We start from the raw sequence: 17,885 nt of genomic DNA on the forward strand, positions 1-17,885 counted from the left end.
CTGCGAAAGAAAAACAAGCCATTTGTGCATATAGAACCACACACTCTACGTTTAAAAGAACTGCTTTACTTTGTGTTGTAAGAAAGCTACTGAAATACTATACTAATGTAATCCCTTCACATTTTAATACCCACACCATCTTGCCACCCAAGAGAAAGAGCTTGCTTTGTTTCCTCCTGTCTTTAATAAACACTCATTCACTCAATAAAGATTAGAATTGGTCATGGGATAGTGTATTCTGGTTTTTCCACTTATCATTATATTGCAAACTTTTTCCAAATCATTCCCTAGACCATTAAATAACTTCGCATCCGTTTGACAGACCATAATTGATCTAACATTTCCTTCACTATTGGACATTAGATTTGTTTTCAGTTGTTTGTGATAATAAATAATGTTGAAATTTCCTACATAAATATTTGTGTACAGTCCTGATTATTTTCTTGGGATAGCAGTTGAACTTCAGTAGTTGAATTTGAATAGCTGAATTTGAGGAGCTAAATAGTTGGGCCTAAAAATATTTAAAACAAACAAAACAAAAAACCCCCCCAAAAATGAAAAACTAAAGCTATTGATGTGTAACACCAAATCATTTTAGAAAAAGAGGTTCCAACTTACACTTGCATCAGCAATATATGAAATTGCTCTTCACACTGAATGTTTGTTAGCATTAATAGTGATTATTTAAATTTCCTTTTCAATTTGAAGGTGGAAATGGAATTGCACTACACTTTGCCGATAAATGAAGTTGCTCTTGTTAAATACTTAATGTAAATTATACTTCTCCTATATAGTTGTCTATTATTTATTGCAGGGGAGTATTGTGTGGTTATTTTGTATATATTATTTTTATATATTGTTCAACCTAAGCCTGATTTTTAACTTCATCTGGAGGGCCAAAAATAGTCTTTCTTTCTCCTATGGGTATGTTAACAACAGCAACAACAAGTAACTGGTGGGATTTATTCCTCATGCAAAAATTATTCTTTAAAAATGAAAAATTTCTGACTCTTGAGTTTGTAGGCAATAAGCCAAAGACTCTTTAATGACCTAAGAAGTAGGTCATTAAAAAATGAAAGGTCACTTAAAAATGTAAAATGCATAAAGAATATATTACTTTTCCATAGTAATATACTTACATATAATTGCATATTTATTAATAATATTTTATGTCCCATATGCTAAAAAAATGCCAAAAGTGACATCTAAGCAAAAAAGTAAGCTGTACAGCGTGCTTATAAAAACAAATCAATACAAAAGACATTAAAAGGAAAAGGGATAAAAAGACACCCAGAAGAAAGGGAGGAAGAAAGGAAAAGAAAAAGGAGAGGAAATCTAAGAAGAAATATATGCGGGACCATTTTAGAACTCATGAATATTTAAATTTAAAGTAAAACAGTGTTTATCTAGCACCACAGGGGTGTTGAGGTTTGTTATTCTCAGATCTCAGGAATGATAGGCAAACTGTGGTTAAATTCGTGCTAAGACTATTAGGAGAAATGGAGGCAGTTACCAGAACTTTAGAGACTTTCTGGGAATTATAACGGCTTAATTACAAATTTGGTGTTAGACAAACCTCAAGCCTCTTTTAGAAAGCTTAAAAATTTTGTCAAATATGAACTCGTTTCACTAAAAAATCTCTAAGTTGTGGTTGGAGGAAGCAGGGGTGGGGACAAAGTGTTTTACTGCAGAATTTTTTCCAAAATTAGTTTGTATATTGACAAAATTAAAGGTCTCTAGCAGATCTATTTTAACCACAATGTGAGGTTTTGTCTGACTTTAAATAAAAGAAATTTAGTGCTGCTTTTTTTCATAACAGACATGGTTTATGAGTTTCAATGAGGTCCTAGCAAAATTTTTTTCTTAATTTTCAGTGAAATATTAGGTCAATGAACATTACCTGCCTAATTCCTCAGGTCTAAGAGTTTTATCTGCCATGACCCCACTATACTGAGATAATGTAAACAGATGGCATATATAAAAACCTATAATTCAATGTATGTTTTACCTTCTCCCTGTGGCACCCGTGAGGACTACATCTCCCAAGATGCAATACTGGACACACCCCTCCCACCTGCCACTCACACAGGCTCCTCACACAGCTGTGTTCCAGGAATCTCAGTCTCTTATAGGATCCAGCTGTATGTGTGGCTGGAGGGAAAGGAGATAGGAGGTGTGTGCCAGTGGGTTGGCTTCTCAAAAATACCAGTCATTCAAGGAGGGAACAGTTTTTTTGATCTTTGGGTTGCCAAAGACCTTAGGCTTTTTACATAGATGTGTAGAGAATGGGAAGACATATTAATTTTTTTAAAATCATCTTTAGGCATGCTTTTTCTGTCCTCAGTGATGTAGCAGGGGTAGGCCAACGATTTTTGGTGGAGGGGAGTACCAGGGATTGAACTCAGGAGCACTTGACCACTGAGCCACATCCCTAGCCCTATTTTGTATTTTATGAGACAGGGTCTCACTGAGTTGCTTAGGGCCTTGCTTTTGCTGAGGCTGGTTTTGAACTCGCAATCCTCCTGCCTCCACTTACTGCTGGGATTATAGGCTTAAGCCACTGAGCCTGGCCACATTTTTTTTTTTTAACTAACAGGACAACAACTTTTTATTTTTAATTTCATATCATCGACTTTGCAAAATAGTCGCAAATTTTTGGAGTTTTGGGCAGCAGGTTGACTTTGTCAGGCTAGTTTCATTGTTATTCTAAGATTTCATCTTTTTTTTTTTAATTTATACCTTTAGGAATTTTCGGTTGGATAACTATATTCAGTAGGGATGTTAGAAATATTTAAAAATTAGAATGCTAACCTCTTGAAGCTAGTGGTTCTCAACATGTGGTCCCTGGACTAGTAAAATCAGCAATACCTGAAAATTGGTTAGAAATGCAAATTGACGGGTCTTTTCCCGGACCGACTGAATCAAAATTCTGAGGACAGGGCCCAGCTATCTGTGTTCTACCAGCCTTCTCTGTTTATGGTTGAGAACGAAAATCAGTGGCTCTCCACTTTAGAGTCACTTGGGGAAACTTAAAAAAATCAGTGCCCAGGCTCTGCCCCAGACAAATTAAACCAGAATTTCTGGGAGTGGAGGTTGGGCTTCAGTATTTTAAAAATAGTTATATAAATGTGCCCATGATTCTAACATGGAGCCAGAGTAAACCACCAATCAAGAAATCTTCACATCATAAGGAATGACATGTTAGACTTCATAGAAGAATCTAATTCAGAATTCTGAAGAATGCTAGACAGGACATCATTTCATAAATGAGGAAACTAAGTTCCTAATTGAGATGTATTTCCATCACATCATGAAGTCACATGCTTATTATCATTTGAGGCCTGTTACCAATTTTTGTACTTCTTTGGATTTCTAATATCACTAGCTCAGTGTTTATGTGTACGTTTGATTGGCTGAATAAAAAGGAGCTCTCCAGGTTATTTACATCCTTCGCATATAGTAGGCATGCAGTTTTGCTGAAATGCCCCCCCCCCCCATGCATAAAATTGGTAAGTTTAAAGAAAGATCAATGTCTAAAGCTTTGATAACCTCCACAAGCAGAAACATCCACTGCTCCTCTTTTCACGGTTGAAGTGGGTTCTGGACATGAGAGGCAGCTCCGGGAACCAATTTCTGGCTGGTATGTGCCCAGAGGACATGATTCACAAGTCTCAAGCCCGCTGGATGAGTAGGTGCCTTGTTTACATTGAGCTAAAAAGAAAATGTAATGTGATTAATAATGATGATATTAAGTTGCATAAATTAGCTCTGTGCAAGAGGGGTTTTCTGCATTTTAATATAGGACAGAATGAGGGACATGGAGAGCTCTTCCACCCCTTTCTTCCTCCCTCTGTTCTCCAAATCACTCTGATTTTCAGCATTAATACATTTTTGGAGCATTTATAATTATCTAACGCTACACCAGAGTTTATATTTCTCACTAAACATCCACACCTGCATTTGCAGCAATGACAAAGAAGGACGATTTTGAAATTCTTTGTTAGGTGTATCTTATATAACCTTAATTATGAAAAAAACCCCATGTTTCCAACAGTAGAAATATGTGGAAATATTGCATATTTTAGTAGCAATAACAGGAGCCTATAACAATTTAATAAAGAATTAATTTCATCATATCAAGTAACTATTTTAAGAAAAAGCAATCTACCAATTGCCAAGTGTCATTAAAGTCCTTTCTACTAATTAATGGGAGATTTAAGCAAAATATTCAGGCTGATCAGTGAATGTGGATTGGAGTTTGACTTGGAGTAGTTCCAAATGGAAAGATAGATACATGGATTTCTTTATAATGTGGAAAACATTCAGGTAACATCTTATCAGTAAAAGAGAGAAAGAATGAATAAAATTGCTTTCAGGCATGCTCTTTATTTTACCCTATTTGCCATTTAGGTTTCTGAATTGTGACAGGGCTTAGAACCCCTATTATGGAATACAGAACCCTGGCATCCTGAATATTTGAAGTTGAAGGAATTTGAGAAAATAACAGAAGCAGCAAGGTCTCTCTTTCTCTTGCCCTTCTTTCCTGACTCAGGTCATAAGGCCTTATGTAAGTGATGTCCACCCTATACTAGAGGAAGGAATGTTCTTATATCTGAAGACACAAGGACACAGGGAAGAACCTGGACTTTACTAAGTGCCCTCTGTTTATTACTGTCCAGTCAGACCCCTTTGCCCAATCAGACTTCTCTATAACTATCCACTTCTTCATCAAACTTAGGATAAACAACACTGGTTTTCTTGATTCTTTGGGTCTTCATTTCGGAAGGCTCCTGTGTCACACAAGACTTACATCAAATAAATTTGCATGCTCTTCTCTTGTTAATGTCTTTTTTTATAGGAGCTTCAGCTATAAACTAAATAATGGGTAAAGAAATATTTTTTCTCCAGTACAACTAGACACAAAATTCAGGCTGCTGCTGAGCAAAATGTCTACTAAACCTCTACCTTTACATTCAGAGATGCTTCTGGAATGGAGGTATTCAGTGTAGGTCCCAGTTGGACAGAGCTTGCACTCAAGTTGCCCTTCTTCATCTTGATAGTATCCCATGCGGCAGCTTTCACAGGCGGAATGCTCCAGAGAATAATAGGTCCCCAAAGGGCAATTGACTGTGGATAAACAGACAAGTAACACTAAGTAAAGCACCACAGCCAAGACACCCTTGTTCTCTTTTTTCCTAAGACACAAAAACAGCAACACATGCTTCCAGGTACAGATTAAATTTTACTGTCAGAGATTTACTCCCAAGGTAAACTTCTAGAAGTGTATTCTTTGAAGCTAGTAGTATCCAGTTTTTTAGTTTTTCTTCAGAAGATGGAAATTTTTATTGACCAAGTTTAGGGCTTCCATCATAGGGCTTTAAAGTATGAGTAAAAGCTCTAAGATTCATACACTGTTGGTAGGACTGCAGCCCCTTTGGAAAGTAGAATGAAGATTCCTCAACAGACTATGAATGGAACCACCATATGACCCAGCTATCCCACTCCTCAGTATTGATCTAATGAACTAAAATCAGCGTACTATTGTGACAAAGTCACATCAATGTCTATGGCAGGCCAATTTACCATAGCCAAGTTATGAAACCAACTCAGGTGCCTCTCAACAGGTGAATGGAATAAGAAAATGTGGCATATATATGCAATGGAGTTTTACCCAGTCAGAGAGAAGAATGGAATTATGGTGTTTGCTAGTAAATGAATGAACCTGGAGAACACATGTTAAGTGAAATGAGCCAGATTCAGATAGTCAAGGGTCAAATGTTTCCTCTCATGTGGAATCTAGAGTCAATTAAGGGGAAAAGAGGGGAATGGATCTCCTGTAAATAGAGGAAAGATTAGTGGAGTAAAGGAGGGAGATTAAAGGGGAGGGAGGAGGAACAGGAAAAGGAAGAAAATGTGGAATGAATTTGGCAAAATTACGCTATGTACATAAGTGAATATACCACAGTCAATTCTACCTCTACGTACATCTATAAAGCACCAATTTAAAAAGCAATAAATAAGTAGAAGAAAGACCAGTAGAGAAGAGGAAGGGAGTGGAAGGAGCGGGTGGGGGGAAGCTCTGATAAACCAGATCATCATGGAAATACACAGCCAACAAAGAGAAAGCCACCAGAAGAAAAAGATAAAACAATGAATGTTTAATCTGAGGCTTTGAGATATTAAAAAAGATTTTCTTAACTCTTCCTCTGAATACTACCAGTTATGAAACCCACGACCAATCCATTTCAGCATCACTCCGAGAGACCAAAACAGGTGAACTAAAGCACCCCTTGTTCCTGACAGCAGTATGAAGTATCTGAAGTATCCTCAGAGTCATGGCCCCCAAAGAAACAGGCCAGTTTTAGAACTTTCCTTCCTTGGAGGTGTGGAGTGTCTCAGAAATCCTAGGCCAAAGTGGACTCTTCGACTCTGAAAAGGCTGCTATCAAAGTTCGTACAGAGAGGACAGTTGAAAGCAGTACCAAGGTAATTCTAAGATGTCAGTGTTTAATAATTATCTAAGTATTTATTAAAAATGCAGATACCTATGCCTCCATGTCCAAGATGTTAGACCCATGAGTTCTGAGGTAGGTCTGAGTCAAGATGCATTAGGTAATGGTGACACAGGTGGTCTGGAGACCACATTAGGAAATGAGAAGCAATTCTTGATTTTTCTCACAAGGCAGGGAGGAAAGCAGAGCAGGCTCAGAATGACAATTTTAATGTGTTGAATTTGTAACAGTAATGGAAAGCCCAGCTGAGCTCTTGGAATGGTGATAAGAACTGCTGGAGAAGGTTTTCTGGACTGGAAACAAGAGCCACATCTATAGAGAAATTAACACAAAGACTCATGCTATTCTAGTTCATCTCAGTGGACTGAGATCAGTTAGGGGAAGATTTGTTGGGAAACAGATTGGATTGTCCAGATCTTGGCAGTCTACGAGAGGGGTTAAAGATTAAGAAACTCGGCCGAGAGAGAGCAGGGAGTGCCTTCTCTTGATGTGTATATGGTCCCTTTTGGGTATGATGAGAATATTTTGGAAATGGAGGTGATGGTTGCAGACACTAATGTAATATTACTGAATTGCACAATTTAAAACAGTTTATTTTATGTCATGTGAATTTTACCTCAATTAAAAAAAGTTAAGACTTTGGAATTTACTGAGTGGGAAACTTTGCTGCACCACTGATTGTCTTAATGTGTAAGTTCTCAGCCTCTCTGGCTTCAGTTTTCTCATTTGCAATAGGTGCTTAATAGTAATGGTGCATCCTAGAGGTTCTAAAAAGGATTAAACCTAAGAGCTCTCCTCTGGCATACAGAAGTGGTCAAAAAGCATTAGCTGCTTTTTTTTTTTTATTAAGTTACTGCTCAAAGCTGTGAGATTTTTAAGATCTATAAATAAAAATAAGATTTGAGTCCCTCACTTAAAATAGATCTCTTGTCCTAATCAATAGTGGTTACTTAGATCTTGGGGACAAAATAGTAACAACCATACAATAATAGCGAACGATATGTTTCATATCAATATTCCTTTCTATGCATTGTAACATGGCTTTCCCCATCTCTCCAGACCCAATGTTCATAGAGTATTTATGATCACAGAGAAGAGTCTTACCACACATCCGCCCTCTCAGCACTGAGCCCGGTCTGCAGTAGAGAAAAGCCTTTTCCGTTTCCAATGAATTGCTGTCAGCTACAAGCATTTCAGATGCAAGCTGGAAGGAATACATGGGCTCTTTATTGAGGGTCCTTTTCAGTCGATTTGTGATAGTTTCCAATGTCTTAATGAGTCGTTGTTGATTTTCCCATTCAAGGGTATCGTTTCTTTCATCGGGTAATGGCACACTAGCTGAGATGAAAACAAAACAAGATAAAACATAACATAACACATACACACACACACACACACACACACACACACACACACACGGTGTTTCCGGAAGCCACTTGTAGTTCATTTTTACCAAAAAGAAATGGTATGTTGAAAGTCTTTCAGGGAAAAATTCATTCAAAATAAATTCAACTGCTATACCCTGAAACCACTAGGACATGGATAATACTAAGAGAAATATAATTTGTTTTAATCCTTCTCTCAGATGCTGGGCCTATATCACATTTTTTTCTTAACAATAGCATATTAAATTGCTGCGTATTCTCTCATTTTGCCTTAGTACAGTATGCCAAGATGGGAACAAAACAGGGTGCTTGTGGCTACGAGAATCATAGAATACATCTGTGATATTCAACTAGTGGTGGTGAGGGGAAGCTGGCAAAGCTTAGTTAATTATGCTTTCCCCAATTCTTCAATCCAGGGTCATTTCCTAATAATGATAACAGTTGACAGATTTAAGAAATAGGTTTCGAATTAAAAAATTCATATCATATTACCTATCCAAATAGACAAGTTTATCCTTACCTGTGATGTTAAAAATTAACTTAATTTTTTGGTTAGACAATGGGTCACTTCTTTTAATCCGGGAAGTTCTGGCTTTGCCGACACCTGTGGGTGATTCTTGTACGGCATCCAAGAAGTCATCGTAAGAGTAATCCAGCCGGTTAGCTGCGCCCCAACCACCTGGTCCTGACAGTTGGGGCAGAGGAGCAAATGATCTTACAGTTGCATCTCCATCCGCATCTAGGTACTTATGTTAGGTCATAGGTCAGTTGCACTTGATGCTAAATGCCCCAATGACACACTACATATGGGGTTTGGTCTACAATCATCTACTATAATTTTGGGGCACTTCATGTGTAATTTAGATTACCAATGAATTGCACAAAAGAAGGGAACCTATGAAGGTGCCTAGGCATTTATACCATCCTATCTTTGAGATATAGTAAATTATCCTAACACTATAGATAAATAAAGGGTGGGTGCAGAATTGCAGTCAATTCCTATTTCCCTTTAGGGCTTGTTCCAATGAAGGAAAAACATATTGGCTTTATGAACTCAATGTACACGCACAAGTGTCCTTCGTGAGGCTTACGTACAATATCCATATCATGGTTTAAAGGTTGGGTAGTTTCCAGGGGCAATATGTAGTTAAGTATTCATAGGATGCAACTACATAGGGGGATGCATAGATGCTTGGGATTCGCTCGATACCCCGGTGTTGATCTGGTTAAGACCTGGGGTTCAGACTTCTTGATATAGGATGTATGGCTGCATAATCTTAATCAAATGATTCTTATTTTTTGAACCTCAGTTCTTTTGTTTATAAATGGAGATGAGTCTTATCTCATAGGTTTGCCTGTGATCTAGAAATCATCTAGCCCAACATCAAGCTATTATTAAAACTCAATAAGTGAATATTAATATCTTCCTGGCCATATTCATCAATATGATTTTTATTATTTTACAAACATTTTCCCTCAAGTATCACGTAGCTATTATAGAAAAAAACCATATATATTATACTTTGGAAGAATCTTAATAAAAATGTTCAAAATCCACTTGGAGAAAAGCTCCAAATTCCACTTAATGGTATATGAACTCAAATAATTGAATCTTAATGTATTCTGTGTGAGGAATCTCAATGATTCTATGTATGTTTTAAATTAATAGTTTAATTGAAATGTTAGTTGAATAAAAATTGCTGCTAGTTCTTTACAACTGCTATGATTCTCTTTGTAATATCATATCACTATTGAAATATTTTGGGGAGGTGCCAGGGATGAAATCCAGGAGTGCTTGTCCCCAGACCTTTTAGTACTTTGTTTGGAGACAGAATCTCGCTGAGTTGCTTAGGGCTTTACTAAGTTGCTCAGGATGGCTTTGAACTTGCAATCTTTCTGCCTCAGCCTCCTATATGAGATTATAAGCATGTGCCACCCCACCTGGCCTCTCACTATTGAATTCTACCATCACAATATAACTACATTTTTATCACCCTGAAGAGTTCTGGCCAATATTTTGAAACAATTTATTTGGTGACCAAATTTAATATATACATAATGATCATTAAGTACACGATTGAATTACATAGCCATTCTATAATACTTAGTGAAGAAATTAATAAAACTTAAGTTTCTGGTTTGCTTCACTCTTCTGGAATTGTTTTATTTTGCAGATCAGTCTTGTAAACTATTGATGCTAAATAATGTAATTACCAATTGCAAAGCCATTTTCATAGTCATAATTATATTCTAGGCAATATTTTTTGGTCAGATCCTCCAGCCTGCAGTCAATGTCATCAGCATCACTGCAAAATGATGGGACCTGTAAACAAAAAGGAAGAGGATCAAGTGCAAATCGCATCTCTGTTTGCTTCGGATGAGTTCTGTGCTTTTCTGCCTTTCACATCTTCATTAGCAGGAGAGGGTGGGTCAGAGCTCTGCATGTTCCTCAAAAGACTCCTGACTTCCTCTACCTCCTCCCCTACAGCCTGTTGACCATCAAGATTAGCCTTATACCTTCTATCTCTCTCTACCACAAGAAGCTCAGGACTCTTGGGATAGCTCTGCCTCTAAACTTTCACTCCATATAGTTCTTCAACTCCATTGGTTCTTCAGTCCCTTCCATCCCAAGCCCCAAACCTTTCTCTGTCCGTCTGCAGCTCACAGTGGGTAAAAGGCAAATCTATTATTTCCTACCCCTCTCTTTATGTTCCTTTCACTTTTGCTTCAAATGAAACCCAGCTTTTTCAGTTTTCTGGAATATTTTCCAGAAAATGATTCTGAAAATATTAGAAATTCTGAAATATTGGAATTTTGGGCAGACCTGGGAGTGGAGGAATCACCCGCATGATTCATTACTATTTCCAAGTCATATGTCCTCATACTTCCTTAAATCTTCATAGGTCTGAAGCAAATGCCACCAATGATACATTTACTGTGTCTCTTGGTGGCAGTCATCTCTAGGGTTTTCCCATGCTGAGTCACCCTCCCATTCCCTGCTGATGCTTCTGTCTCCTTGACTTTTCAGTTCCTTTCCTCCTTTCTCTTACCTTCCAACCCTCGTTGGTCACTCACTCCCCTGTCACAACCTCAGATGGTGTTTGCACCTCTCCTACTCTCAGGAATCCACCAGTTCCTTGACTTCATCAGAGTCCATAAGCCATCACCTCCCCTCACACTGGCTCAGCCTCTCACGCCTCCACGTCTTTATCCACCCATCTTAGAGTCCCCAGTCTATCCTCCCTTGAATGTCTCTTTCTCACTGTGTTTGCCTGCAGAACCTGTAAACCCACTTCATTTAGTTACCCTGCTTTCTCCATACCCCAACCTTATGACCACTTATGGCTTGAGAGAAACAGTCAAGCTTTCTGCCAATCTTACTACATTTCTTTTGAGCAAACACTCATGCTCACCTAGAAAATTATTTTATGCCACCTTCTCTCTTCCTAGACCTTCACCGTGTCCTCCTCATGCTTATTCACAGGTGGTAAAATAGATGTCAGAGAAGATCCTTTCATACACTTCCACCGTCATGGGCACCCACTACCTGTATCTGCTCTGACAAACTGCCACCTTAACTCCTCTCTTTCTCTCACAATCTATATCCCATTTATCAGCAAGTCTTACTGAAGCTACTTTCAGAATAGATCTCCAAATCCACTCACTTCTCAACACCTCCTAATGCAACCCAAGCCACCATCATCTCTTGCTTAATTTTCTTTCTTTCTTTTAATACATATTTTTAGTTGTGCATGGACTCAATGCCTTTATTTGTTTTTATGGGGTGCTAGGATCGAACCCAGTGCCTTACACTTGAAAGGCAAGTACTCTATCACTGAGCCACAACTCCAGTCCCTTGCTTTAATTTCCTATGTGGTCTTTTACTCTCACCCAGCCTCTACTTCTCCCAAGGCCCAAGGTCACGTGAAAGTTAGTTTCCCTGAGTGGCTTCCCATCTCACTTAGAATAAAAGGCAACATTTTTACAGTGACTTTCAAAGTGCTCCACAGTCTGATTTCTCTTCTCACTCTTCTTCTAACCCCTGAGATCTTTTTGCCAGTTCCCGTCACTCAGCCCATTATCCTCTCTCCTCCTGCCACTCGAACCTCTTTATAGTGGTTCAAATTTCCTATCACACTTCTGCCTCAAGGCCTTTGCACTTGCTTCCTCTGTCTGGAACACTCTTCCCCTAGGAAGAACCACAGCTCACAGCCTCATCCCTTCAGGCCTCTTTTCAAATAGGGAACTCATGTGAGGTTTCCCCTCTTTGGGCTTCATTTTACTCCATAGCACTATGCTATCTAGCATGCTACATATTTCCCACACAGTTTCATTATTGTTTATCAATTCATTAGGATGTAAATTCTATGACTGCATGGAATTTTGGCTATTTTATTCACATCAGAATTTCTAGTGTCTAGAATGAGCACACGATACTAACTAAATATTCATTAAATGTGTGAATGAGCATTTCATAGCACATTCTGATCCATTATGCCATCTTTAACCTGCTACAAATTTAGCTTGTGATAGACACTGAGACTAACACATGCAAAAGTTACTTTCACAAAAATTTCAGTGTGGGTTCTACTTAATATTTATCACCAGCTTGAGATGGGTGATAATTACTATTGATGACTTTTCAAGTACAAGTCTATAGTAACAGTGGCATAATGAGGATAATTTTTCTTGGTTTGCTGGCAATAGTGACAATTATTTCTCTTTGGGGAATTTGGTTTTATTGATTAGATAATAACCTTAAAACAAGTATTTATTGAATAGATGCCAGTTAATGTTTAATGCATTTATAACAATGCTTGGCATACAGCAAATGCCACTATATAAGGAAAAATCCTTTAAATGTTCAATTATCTTCTCATGATAAAACAACACAGTCTGTAATGTTTTTTTTTTTTTTTTTTTTGTCAGAATTTCTCAAACCAAGGGACTCTGCTTCTCTAACTTCCTGACTTGGGTGTTTTAAAATATGAAAGATTTAATTCAGATTTACTTACAGTTTATCCCAGAAGTCCAAAATCTAGTAATTTTAAACATTAGGAACAAGTTTGGATCACAAAGAAGAGGGAAATAGTCAGGAGTAGAAATTTCACTTGTAAGTGACCCAGAGAAGCTGTGACCACCTTAACAGCATTCTTTAAAATATGAGAAAAATAAGGGACATCTACTGACATCATGGACATACCATCTTCCCCAGGGTCGTCTGAAATGCCTCTAAGAACTTCTTCAGCAGATCCGTGTCATCGCAGCGAGTTGCTTTGTACAGCATCTCAAAGGACTTGAACCCATGGTTGGCGAAACGTTTTACTGGAAAAATGTTGGGTAAAACCCCTTCAGTTTCAAAACAAAAACTTAACTTTCTATGGAATAATCAAAAGTTAAAATTTTGATTCTAACACAATTTGGGAGATTGTTCTAAAAACAAGAGATAAATAGTTAAGGGCAAGTTCCAAGGCACAAAGTGATCATGATAAACATGAGGAAAGCATTACTGTAAGTGGTTTTCCAGTGATGAGTTTGCTTTAATATATTATTCTTTACCTTCTAAAGAAAAAGTTGAGTATTTGAGAGAATAAGAGATCCTTTTATTCTAGCTGGACCAAAGCTACTTTATATTTACACGAATTTACATACCATACATTTATATTTGCAACCAATATACATTGAAACATTTCTAGATATCATATACAGTCATATTCCTTGAAAGTATAAGTTTGACAGAGACAAATATCTTCTTGGATCAAAAGCTTGCAGGGTTAGATTTAGCAATAGGTCTCAATATATTCAGGGACAATGCCTATTCATAGTGTCCTACCATCAAACTTGTAAAAGAGGTTAAGTGTAGATTACTTCTATTTATTTTCCTGATTTGGAAAAAAATAGTTCCAGTAAGTGGATTCTATTATTTTTATGTGCCGTTGGCATTTAAACTCCATCTGTGCTACTTGATCAAAGATTCGCTCCAGATAATTGTTATCTACAGTAGATAAAATATTGGGTTATTTGTATAACAACATATGTTTAAGATTACTGAATAGATCTAAATCTAAATTGAATCTAAAGAGAATGAAAATAATCTATTTTACAATCATCACCTATGTTTGACACTAAGTTAAACATAAGCTCTTTTTCAGACTATGAGGCTTCAAATTCATATGTACAGATCAAAAACTGCATGCTTGGTTGAAGAGATGGAAATACTTATTACATTGATTGGCTTATGACACATTGCATACATGTATTGTACTTTTATAACATACTCCATAAAGATACAAATACAAATTTTAAAAAAGCCAAAAAATAATAAATGAGAAACACATTTAAAAAAAAAACTGCATGCTCTCAAACCTCTTCAGATATTTTGGATAAATAATAAGAGGGCCCAAATGGTCTTTCCTACAGCAGCCCAAGAGTCAGGTGGCTATTGTAAATCCAGGGAAGAGTAATTCTGTTATTCATAAGCATTTCAAATTCATGATGCCATATCCCACTCATTTCTATTGTAAGGCAAGTTTCCTCTTTAACACTTAGAAATGTACACAAATAATTCACACATATTTAAAAGGATCAGGAATGAAATCAGAACTTACTAGCACAGTCTGGCCATTCAGTAGAATATGGTGGTCTCCAGATACCATCCTCGTAAGCACAGTAGTACTTCTCAGTAGACCCTTCTGTGAAGTCATAGCCCTCCAGGCAACTTAACGTGCAGTTGACGCCGGCAGTGTCTTGGATACATGTAAAATCCCCATTTATAGGAGTGAAGGGGACTTCGCAGGGAGAACCTATGTTAAAAATAACACAGTATTATTCACATACAGCTTAAATTCTGGGAGTTTAAGCTGAATTTTTAACAGGATTCCTGTCTCTCAGCATTCCTAAGGAAAATATTTGCTACAAGTCCTTTGTGTGGACAAGGAAAATAGTGGCTTTTTGTACAGCTCCATTGAAAAGTTGCATCCATGTATAATTAGGGGTTCTGCATATTTTATAAAAAATATTTCTGATTGGCGGTTACTGTTTTTTTTTTTTTACTCTTCATAAGCATTCAAAATAGAATCATTATGATACTTTGCAACTTTGGAGAAAATGTTAATAAAATAGTAATTAAGACCACACTGGAAGAAACTATTGCTATTTATGACAAGGTCAGGAATTGACAATTAGAAACCTAAGTAAAAATCTGACGTATTCTAACTTGAAAACTACAATGCACATGGCCTGTCTTCTTTCACAACATAGAGGACTACAGCAACCAGATAAATGAGAAGGCATCTAGATTTCTGGTGTCTTATGAAGAAGGTACCTTTTATGACAATGTGGATGACACATGTTCTGTTATTTCCTGAGGGGTCCGTGGCTGTGTACTGCACCATAGTCTCCCCGTGAGGAAAAAGGTCTCCCTGTGTATGACTTCTAGTGATGATCAAGACAGCCCCTAGAAAGGAAGGCAGGATCCAATTTTTAGTTGTACTGGTCTGCAGTCACTTTAGTAGTTTTAGATTTTCTATATATGTAAATCACTGGGCATTCCATTTATGTTGATTTGCCCACTAGTAGAAAATAAAAGATTTAATATTTGTGTTATAAATAGTCTAGAAATAGTAGACTCAAAACCCCATTAAATTATGGCATTTTTGCTAAACTATTTTTCTTTGAATAGGTCAGTCGGAACGTTGGGAATTTAAGAAAATCTATTTATTTTGCATTTTTATTGTTTTCCAGATTTCAGTGAATTCTCTTAAAGTGAACTTTAGCTGTATTCGCTCAGGTTTTTTTCTTACTTTCCTATGACCTTTTGTAACTTAATTGACTAATGCTTAAGAACTTAGTATGAATACACAGAACTGGGCTGGAGACACCAATGGAATGCATAACTTGTATTTCCAGGGCATTGTAAGCTTGGAGATTCAATAAGTTCTCTAGAACCTCTTCAAGTACAACACCTCACAAAGGTTTGATAAATGCCTGTTGATTATTGAATAAAGATAAACCCTGTAGATAGGTAAGATTAAAAATGCTAAATTATATTTAATTATACTAGTATTAAAATATATTACCTGACATTCATTCTACTTAGAAGCTGTCATATACTTTTTACTTCTTTTACACCTTAAAAACTTTTCTTGAAAAAAAAAAAACAGTGTTAGCACACTGACAACAGAATCCTTGTGTTCTCACCTGAGTTGTCTGAGAATTGAGGCTCATCCCAGCTAGCAGCGTACTCTTCCTCTGAGACCTGGATTGGAGGTGGAGATCTACACTGGTCTATGACAGGTGGCTCTACATCTGAACAACATGAAATTAGACAAGGAAGTCACATCTGACCTTCAAAAATGGTGAAGGGTCTTGCAAGAGAGAATGGAAAACTGAAGGCAGAGAACATTGACCTTATAAGAAACAGGGATGGCCCTGTGGCTGCTTTGAAGATGGGATATGTTTCATTCCTAATCCCAGCTTCAAAAGAAAGACAGATCTTATTGAGTTTTGCTATATTGCCCTCTATCTGTTGAAGAAGACATACCATGTTTCTAAAATTTATGTGAGCTCACCCATGTGGTGGGCACTGAATTTGTGGGTTCTGCTCACAGTAGTTGAGCTGTTGCACCCGGATTTGAACAGAAACTTCCTGGATGAGCTGAAGGAGTGAAATGAACACTTCAGTTACTCCCATGTCCTTCCTCTTATCTGAAGGGTTAAGATAGGCTTGACAGCTAAAGGGAAGGACTATGGGGCAGAGGTCTGAGTCATGTCATGGAATAAGCAACATGTAGGTGTGATATTTCTGGAAAGCCAGAAGTATATGACCAAAGATGGGACACTGGAGGGTCAAGATTTTTAATGCTGATAAATCTAGGTGAAGACAAAGAATAAGGTGTAGACCTGGGGAGTGAGGAAATGGAGAGGGGGATGAAAACCACAGTGGAAGTTAGAGAGCAATGAATCTGTGGTGCTGAGAATTAAAACACAGATTGAAGGGTGGATTGGGATGAACCAGGTTTCAAGCCATAATTCCATATGATGGAATTTTTAGATGTCACTGAAGGACAATGAAGAAGGTATATAAGAAGTAATTTTAATACAATTATAGATTTTACACATTTGGGAAGCATTCTTATCACCTGCCTTGGAAGTTTGAAAGAGATGGGACAAATATTATTCAATTTTTATAGGTGAGGAATCTAGACTATGCAAACTAAAGAACTTTCCTGAGGTTATTAACCTAGTGAATTGTAATCATAAGCATCAAGACCAGGGCACTGCCACCCACAAAATATGAAAACACATGTTCTGAAATGCACCCCTGAGAATATACATATTTCTATTTTAATAATAATAATAATCATCATCATCTACGTCTTATGAATAAAGTTTCAATTTTTGTCTTTCTTTCATGCTCGTCATCTCATTAATACAGTAATGAGATTTACTGCTTTTCCAGATTGTATACTTTGAAGAGCAGAGATGGAGACTTTTGCTCAGTTAGTTCTCATCCAATAGTACAGCACCTGGCCTGTAATGGATGCTCAAAATGAGTTGCTGAATCAACAGAAGAATGAAGGTATACCCCTAGTAGGTTAGCAAACTTTGAGAATGCTGAAGCAAGTCGATTTACAAGTCTGGCCGTATTAACTGTTTTCCCCAAAGAAATCACAAGTGGGTATTCCAAGATTTTCTAAGCTTATTTGATTTTAGCTAAACATTTTAAAGTTGAATCAAAGGTACGGGAGTAAGACTCAGACAACTACTGTTTGAAGAGTTGTTGGAGGCAACAGCAGATGGCTGTCTCCAGAGGACAGGGAAAGTCTGTCCTGCAGTACCCTGTGGATACCAGGCAGAAGCACTTCTTCTTATCCTTCATTTATCAGTAAGACACCAACACCCCGGAGAAAACATGGGAAATGCAGGGTTAGGAATATTTTCCCTCTGTTTCTGAGTCTCTCTGACTTCCATGTGCCTCCTTCCTCTCT

The 17,885-nt window shown here is 37.4% G+C and overlaps 1 protein-coding gene across 1 annotated transcript in view; it reads right to left on the reverse strand.

The window, feature by feature from the left end:
- Positions 1–17,885, reverse strand: part of Svep1 (sushi, von Willebrand factor type A, EGF and pentraxin domain containing 1) — a 177,261-nt gene that overhangs the window by 77,279 nt on the left and 82,097 nt on the right. The window contains exons 10-18 of the mRNA XM_046451540.2: positions 16,096–16,203; positions 15,221–15,352; positions 14,505–14,699; positions 13,100–13,221; positions 10,111–10,219; positions 8,417–8,581; positions 7,616–7,849; positions 4,966–5,127; positions 3,550–3,711 (exon numbers count right to left, since the gene is read on the reverse strand). Of these exons, the coding sequence (XP_046307496.1) occupies positions 3,550–3,711; positions 4,966–5,127; positions 7,616–7,849; positions 8,417–8,581; positions 10,111–10,219; positions 13,100–13,221; positions 14,505–14,699; positions 15,221–15,352; positions 16,096–16,203 (1,389 nt within the window). The remainder of the gene's footprint in view (positions 1–3,549; positions 3,712–4,965; positions 5,128–7,615; positions 7,850–8,416; positions 8,582–10,110; positions 10,220–13,099; positions 13,222–14,504; positions 14,700–15,220; positions 15,353–16,095; positions 16,204–17,885) is intronic.

The sequence above is a fragment of the Marmota monax genome, unplaced genomic scaffold (genome assembly GCF_021218885.2).
Source record: "Marmota monax isolate L192 unplaced genomic scaffold, Marmota_monax_Labrador192_F-V1.1 WCK01_AAM20220418_F8-fsc00020, whole genome shotgun sequence".
NCBI classification, from domain to species: domain Eukaryota; kingdom Metazoa; phylum Chordata; class Mammalia; order Rodentia; family Sciuridae; genus Marmota; species Marmota monax.